The sequence below is a fragment of the Chrysochloris asiatica genome, unplaced genomic scaffold (genome assembly GCF_000296735.1).
Source record: "Chrysochloris asiatica unplaced genomic scaffold, ChrAsi1.0 scaffold00445, whole genome shotgun sequence".
Lineage (NCBI taxonomy): Eukaryota > Metazoa > Chordata > Mammalia > Afrosoricida > Chrysochloridae > Chrysochloris > Chrysochloris asiatica.
The window spans coordinates 1,204,008-1,212,087 of record NW_006408963.1 but is presented as its reverse complement, the minus strand read 5'-3'; the positions used below and the strand labels follow the sequence as shown (position 1 = coordinate 1,212,087).

The window sequence follows — 8,080 nt, the reverse complement described above, 5'->3', positions numbered from 1 at the left end:
CAGTGCTACCAAGGCCTTCATGAATGCAGGGCCCTCCACTTGTCCAAAGGGCCACGGTTGGGGATGTATTTGACCCCACAGCCATCTGGGATGAGGCGCTTCTCAGCCACCATGTCTTCAAACTCATCAGCATTGAACTTGGTGAAGCCCCACTTCTTGGAGATGTGGATCTGGGGAACCATCAGAATGAACTCGGTTAGGAGCCTAGGGACACAAGCTGGAAGGAGTGGGGGTGGGTGGCAGCCCTGCTTACCTTCTGGCGCCCAGGGAACTTGAACTTGGCCCTGCGTAGGGCCTCAATCACATGCTCCTTGTTTTGAAGCTTGGTGCGGATGGACATGATGACTTGGCCAATGTGGACCCTAGCCACAGTGCCCTGGGGCTTGCCAAAGGCCCCTCGCATCCCAGTCTGGAGCCTAGGTTAGGGATAGCAGAGGTGAGAGCGAAGTCACAGACACGAGGGCAGGAAAGGGCTGTCTCCAGGGTCCCTTAGGGCAACCTATACGTGCCAACAGGCTGCGTACACTACCGAGGAGGAGGCTGCTGTTTGCAGTCGGTGCACACCGGCCCCCACAGTGAAGGAAGACGGTCGGCTTAATCGGCTGCAAAGGACAAAATACCCAAAAGCAAACCCAGAGGAAATCTTGCCTGCATGTTACCAGGGAATAGATGTGGCAGAGCTCGGAACAAGAGGAATCACTCCCATACCCTCTACTTCCGGCTTAGCCGGGTTTTGGCCTTACTTGAAATCTGTGATTACACCTCTACTTTATACCCGAAGTCTAAGCCCATCAAACAAGAGCCTCACCAAGGTCAACGGGCAGAGGTCCTGGCTCACCTGTCAGCCCCAGCACAGGACAACATCTTGTTGATGCGGATGACATGGAACGGATGCAGCCGCACTCGGATATGAAAGCCATCTTTACCACAGCTTTTCACCATGTACTTGTTGGCACAAATACGGGCAGCCTCCAGGGCTAGTAAGGGAGACAGACAAGATTACAAAGAAGCCAGGTGGCATGTGTTGTCTGGATGAGGGCCAAGCCCTCCAGTTGGTCCAAGGTCATTCAGGGGCAGTGCTCGCCTCACCTTCTGAGGAGAGCTGCTCGTATTCATCCGATACCATGTGGCCACAGAGTGGGAACTCATCCACTTTTGCCTTCTTCCGACCCAGGTCAAAGATCCGAATCTTGGCATCTGGAAAAGGCCAATGAGTGTTTGGGGGGCTGTGGGCATGTAGTTAGCATGGCCTAACCAGCTAGGGAGCGCATCCACTACTTACCAGGGACACCTCGGCAGAAGCGGGACTTGGGATAGGGCTTGTTCTTACAATACCGGTAACTGCAAGAGGGGGAAAACCCAGGTTTGAAGGTTCTGCTCAAAAGTGCACAGGCCCTTCCAGTGCCCCACAGGAAGATTTAAAAGAGGGCAAGAGGTAGTCTGAATCTCATTGGTCACAGGCAAAAGCTATTCAGCTTAGATTGCAAACAATGGCTTTTACCCATTATCCAATCCACAACTCCCTAGAACGTAAACTTTCACCCATATTTTCAATTTTCATTGCATATTGACGCGTAATTCACGCTATTCATTAGAATACTTTCGGGCACGTGGCAGTAAACAGTCCCTCGGTTAAGTGAAGTGACCACAGCGCCCCGCCAGGGCTCCCGAGGCAGCTGCACTGGATTATCATCGGGAGCTGCCCTGGCGGCTATCCGAGAAGTCCGCTCGGCATGAAGTCCGGAAATAAGGAAGCTGCACACAAAGGCGGAATCGAGCCGAAAGGCATAGAGTTTGAAGGACCCAGAACGAGACCGGCTAACTGAAATTTCCAGGGCGATCTTAGTGCGACACACGCAGCCAATGGTCCGCGAGTAAATGGAGGAACGGCTCAAGATAGGGCCGAAGTTTTAACTCGAAAGCAGCGCTTAGCATAATTCAAGACCGTAAGACGTGACAGAGGAACGTGCGGAGTTCGTTCCCAGGGAAGGCCAGCTGCTCTAGATAGTCTCCGCCCCAGGGTTGTTTTCCAGCGACTAAATGCAATTCTTTTCGGTACTTACCATCGGGCTGGGCGGCGGCCCATGGCAACACCAGGATCTTTGTGGCTGCAACGAAACAGATAAAGGCTGAACAGAGCACGAGGGCAGGCCTCAAAGCAGGGGACGAGGCCAGCAAAGGAGCTGGACTGGCCAGCAGACGCGCATACTCACCGCGCCGGAGGGAAAGAGATGCTCTCACGCTCGTGCACGACTTATATAGTCCGCCCACCTTCCTACGCGAGAACCATAGAGTCCAGAGGAGGGCGTGAGGACGCTCTTTCACAACGTCAGGACCATAGACGCAGCGACGTTCTGCGCCTGCGTGCAAGACTCGGCACATGCGCAAAATGCCAAGATGGCTGGGTACGGGTGCCCAGCGGGCGGCCAGTGGACGAGTCTGGCCTCACCCTGTAGCTTGAGAAAACTTGCAGACAAACGTGGGGGTAGAGCTTTCGCCCAAGGAAAGTTCTTAACTGTGAAAGACCAACGTTTTTAGAATTCATAGGAGGAACGTTCCCCTGGGTGGGCTTGGGGCAGCCACGAGCCGATTCCCCAGAGGACACGAATCGAGGACACACTCCGCCCTCTCGACGCTCTTGGGGCGCGAGTCCGCCATGTCCGCGCTTTCGCTGATCTTCCTTTGCCCACGAGGACGCGGGGGTGGGGGTGGCTGTCCTCCGCTGAGCCAAGCGTCGGCACAGGTCTTGCTGTGAGCCTCGTTACCGTGTCCCCGTTCCTGGCCCCCAGGGCAAGGGACCACGCCAGATCCAGGACAAAGCCTGAGCTTCCGGTCCAGGAAGAAAATCGCGGTTACAGTCGTGTCCGCTCCGTCCCCTAAAGGCCCTCTGGGCGTGTAGAAGGCCCCCAATACTGCGGCTGGAGTAGAGTTAAAGGAGCCCCCAAGCAGTGGGCATTGGAGCTGGCAGCCACGCCCAGTTGGGATACTCCCTTGCGCCACCTGCCTGCGCGTTCCTCCCCTGCAGGGCCCAAGGTGTGGCCCAGGCCTGGCCTCTGCCGCTGACTTAGGGTCCTGAGCAGTCTCTGCCCAGTTGGCGGCTGCGGACCGTGAACCAATGCCCCACAACGTGCACACACACACCCGGCACACGAGGGGTGTCCCAGGAGACGCGGGTGAGCTTGGCGACCCGGTGAACGAGGTGTCTGTGCACAATTCTGGGAGGGGAGGCGACAGTGAGCGAACAGTCTGCCCTGGCATAGTCCCGCAAGGCAGGCATCCCCGAGGAACCCACCTGACCGGCAGGACCGCCGGGAGATCCAGCCTTCAGCTGACACCTGGCCTTCGCCAGGGGGCGGGAGATCACTGAGGGCCCTCAGATACAGAGGGATCATGCGTCCCAGTGGTTTTTCCCACTGGAGGGCGCATGGGCGGAGTCGGGCCCCACCCACCCCAGAGGCTCAGATCTTGCAGGTCCCAGAGGACTGGCCACTCTGCAGGGGAGTGGGGCCGCTGGCCCAGCCCCCCTGAACCTTCACGTGGAGAAGCTCTGCTGGGCGGTGCGCCCCCACCTGAGCCCTGACGGCTCCACTTCAGGCTTCCCCAGGGGTCTCTGAAAGACTAGGACTGGGCTGAACCTCGCCACATAGCTATGGAGGCTTCTAGGGAGTCATCACTTCCCTGGCTGGGGGCACACTTGTGGGGGTGCCAGATGTAGGCCAGCGTGTCCAAAAGGCTTGGCGCAGGGCTCAGCCACTCCTAGACTTCTGCAGGGATTCCAAGAGGGAAGCGGAGAGCCGGGTTGGAAGGACTCTGCATGCAAAGAACTCTGGAGAGGCCAGAAGAAGGGATATGCCAGGTGGAAGGAACCTGAGGGTCCCAGGGGGGAAGATGGGTTTGAGTTGGTAAGGTTTTTGTTTCTTTTTAATGTTTTATTGTGAATTATGTGATACTTTACATGGGAGAACATGTTTTACATTCATCCTATTGTATATCTGTTTCATTGCCGTGGTTACAATCTCCTCCATGCATCATCAACCAACCACAGGGTATACACTACAAGCCTGCCCCCCCACCCCAGCGGTCGTCAGCACACAGCCCCTCTCCCTCTTTGGGTTTTTTGCTCTGGTTTTTCTTCTCCCCCCACACTCCCATGTGCTGGACTGTAAGTGTGGCTATCCCCAAAGCTGGCCGGAAGCGCCCCCCACCCCATACACACCCACTCCCCCAGCCAGGCTGCCCTTGCCACCCCTAGGATCTGCTTCACTAGTGGGCCCATCTGGGTTTGGCCAGTCCTGTTCTGTGGGGGCCTGTTGTCTAACTGGAGCAGCAGGTGAGACGGAAAAGCCAGTCACCAGCCACCATTTGTGTCCAGAACAAGCAGCTCTGGGGACCCAGCATCTTGTTGCTATGGGAACAGCTTGTCTCCAAAAGAACCAACTTTCTGGTGGAAAGAAGTCATTTGACAACCCCCTTCTAGGATGGAAACTCAAATGGAACCCTTGAGCCATACAGTATGCTTGCTGGTTGACCATTGGGGGCGCCTTGTGAGTGGAAATGGGGGAAGTGCAGCAATGAAGATATGGGATGAGTTTGGCCTGAGAAAAGGAAGGGCTGTCTTGTCTGATGTTTAGGAAGATGTGTCAACTCCTGAGCCCATGGGCACTGACCTAGTCCCTGGGGTCTAGGGCTGAGAGTGAAACAGCCAGCTGGTCTGAAGTGCAGGGAGGTGTGTGCGAACTCCCCAACTTGCAACTAGTACCCATTTGACTTAGATTGGATGGCTAGTTGACCAAAACTCAAACTGAGGAAAATAAAGACGTTTGATACTGTTGTTATGTGCCGTGGAGTGTACTCTGAGTCATAGCGACTCTGTACAGGGTTCCCGAGGCTGTAACTCTTTACGGGGGCAGAAAGCCTCATCTTTCTCCCACAGAACAGCTGGTAGTTTTGAACTGCTGACCTTGCAGTTTGCAGCCTGATTGGTAACCACTACTCTACCAGAGCTCCTTTGATACTGTGGATAAGTGCAAATTGCTACAGTTTGATGGACTAGGCTTTTGCTTATGAATGCTGGGACTCAAAATTCCAACCGAAATGGAAGGATTCTTCATATCAAGGAAAACCCTTTTTTCTTCAGTGTACTGGGTTATGAAAAAATGGGGGGCTATAAAGGCATAAAGTGTCTATCTGCCTTCTACACTTTCATGAGTGTGCGGAGGATCAGGTAGAATCCCGTATTGAATAGTTCCCCTCTTTTCCACATGGATCTGTTGAAAGGCGATGGAGAACAGCAGTGAGAGGATTTTATGACTCAGTTATGAGTCGAGTCATTGTCTGCAGGATTAATTGTGATGGTCACAACTGTAATTGTAGAGGATGTGTCACTAAAAGGGGGACGGAGTTCATCTTTCTTTTCAGAAACAGAGGATCCCAGTTCCATCAAGAAGGAAGAGCATGAGTGTAAGACCCTACCTAGAAAAGCGGCGACAGTGGCAGGAGGCTGGCTGGCAGAGTGTGCCCTTAGGACATTTGAATGAATATGTATTTTTTGTTCTGTAAGTGTAAAATAAATTTCAAAAATAAAGTCAATAGAGGTCAAACAATCCAAAAAACAGTAACATATAAAAATATTTAACTTTGAAAAAAAGTCCAATGGGGGGAAAAAAAAAGACATTTGCCTTCCTTGCTCAGTGTCATCTGCATTGGCAGCGGCCTTTGCTTGTTGGTTGGTAACTGCTCTTTAGACGCGGGTGTCAGAAGCTCTTGCAGCTCTTTGATCCCCACTTTGTCAGGCCATGGTCAGGTGTCCACAATGGGCTCTGGGCGTCTCCTATTGTGCTGCCCTCTCCCCTGAGCGGGACCTCTGAGCTCCCACTTCATGCTGCCACAGCCACTAGTAGGCCAGAGCCTTTGGAGTGGGTGAGACAGCCGTGAGGACCCCTACCAATGTGACTGTGTCCTTGTTGACTCACAGGGAGGGCTGGAGGGGCAGCGAGGGTAAGGTTCGGGTGTGGAATCAGAGGAAGAGCCCTTCCACTCTGCTTCCCGTGTCCCTCCAAGGTGTCCTGAGCCAGACAGAACCCAGACTTGGGAAATGAAATGTGGCCAAGCTGGGGAGGGCACCTGGTAGGGAAGCGATATGGTCTCTGGGGTGTGGGGCTGGTCCAGGATGGGGGGGGGGGTTGGCCATTGGGGATGGGGCTAACCACTTACCACCAGCAAAGGGGGGGTCTGGGGCTGCTCCTTCTCCTGAGTTCCTCTGCGTATTATGGATGGAACTGTGTCCACCCCCACCCCAAACACATATAGTCAGTCCTAACCCTAGCCCAGTGGTTCTTCTCATCCAATTTGGGACTGGGTTGTCTTAATCCTGTGAATGAGGAGGGTTATTGTGGGGTGGAACAGACTAAATAAGCACAAAGGTAAGCAAGCTCATATGGGTGGGGAACCAAGAAGCAAGCTGAAGAGATGACGCCCGTCCCCCAGAGACCCCATCTTGCGGTATTTCTGTTATAAGGGCTCTAGAAAGCTAAGACACCTGGGACATTATCCCAGTCTTGCTCCCTCCTGCCTGCCTGTCAGAATGGACCTGGGGGAGCTCGCTTCCTACTGGCATTGGCCTCTCTCCACCTAACTCCTACTGGTAGCGCTTGGCCCCTAGTACTGCTGCCTCCTCTTCAACTTAGCAGCTTCTAGAAGCTTCCAGAGTGCACCTTATCCCCTTCCTTTCAGCCAATGGTGAGGCAAGGGTACGCTTCAATTCAACTGTGTTCTGCCCACCCAAGTGTCTCCCATCATGACCACCACTCCAGCCTAACGGAGTAGCCCAGGCCACGTGGAAATCACAGTGAGTATCCAGTGCCACTTCCCTGCCCCTTGTCAGTGAGATAGCGCACTGTGATTTCCACACGGGGCTGGAGCTGTTCCCCTAGGCTGCTCCACTCGTCTGTCAGTTTGTCATACTGTGGTGGCTTGTGTGCTGCTGTGATTCTGGAAGATTTGCCATGGGTGTTTGAAATACCAACAGGGCCAGCCTCGGTGGACAGGTTTCAGCTGAACTTCAAGATGAACACAGACTAGGAAGGAGGAGAGACAGACTACTTCCCAATATTTAGTGACTGAAAACCTTCTGAGTAGCCGTGGAACACGGTCAGCACCAGATCATTAAATATTGAAACATGATGAAGAGCACCAGAACACCGGCAGATATAGTGCCAGAAAATGAGCCCCTCAGGTTGGAAGCCACTCCGAATGCAACTGGGGAAGAGCTACCTCATCAAAATGCAGTTGACTGTGATGACAACAATGGAGTAAAGTTTTTGGAAGCTTCATTTGCTGATGGGGCACAACTCAAAATAAGAGAAACAGCGATAAATATCCATTAATAATCAGAGCATGAATCTAGGAAAATTGGAAATTGTCAAAAATGAAACGGAACACATAAACATCGATAGCCTAGACATAACTGAGCTGAAATGGACCCGTATTGGCCGTTGAGACGCTGACAACGACATAGTTTGCTATGCCAGGAATAGCAAATTGAAGAGGAATGGCCTTGCATTCATCATCAAAAAGAACATATCAAGATCTGTCTTGAAGTGCAATGCTGTCTGTGATAGGATAATATCCATTTGCCTACAAGGAAGACCAGTTAATAACACTATTATTCAAATTTACATACCAACCACTAAAGCCAGCTATGATGACATTGACAAATTCTACCATCTTCTTCAGTCTGAAATGTTCAAACATGTAATCAAGAGGCATTTGGAATGCAAAGGTTGGTAAAAAAAAAAAACAACAGGAATGACCAGTGGTTGAAAAATATGGCCTTGGTGATAGAAATGCTGGAGATCGCATGATAGAATTTTGCAAGGCCAATGACTTGTTCATTGCAAATACATTTTTAAAACAACATTCTTAAAAGACTAAGTGGAGGCATGGAGGAAGGCAGAATCACCAGTGAGTACTATCCAATCTGTCTGGGCGGAGCTGATGAAATGAAATACAGATGGGTAACTTGCGATACTGTAGTGAATAATGGTTATCAAGACGGATTGTGGGAGAACAAACAAGATGG

General features: G+C 52.3%; 1 protein-coding gene across 1 annotated transcript; it reads right to left on the bottom strand.

The window, feature by feature from the left end:
- RPL10 (ribosomal protein L10) lies at window positions 1-2,102 on the bottom strand. Its single transcript, XM_006877204.1, has 6 exons — window positions 2,064-2,102; window positions 1,283-1,341; window positions 1,090-1,197; window positions 839-977; window positions 254-416; window positions 1-170 (listed from the first exon to the last, which is right to left on the bottom strand). The coding sequence occupies exons 1-6, from the start codon at window positions 2,084-2,086 to the stop codon at window positions 18-20; spliced, it is 645 nt and encodes a 214-aa protein (XP_006877266.1). The 5' UTR covers window positions 2,087-2,102; the 3' UTR covers window positions 1-17.
- Between the last annotated feature and the right edge of the window lie 5,978 nt (window positions 2,103-8,080).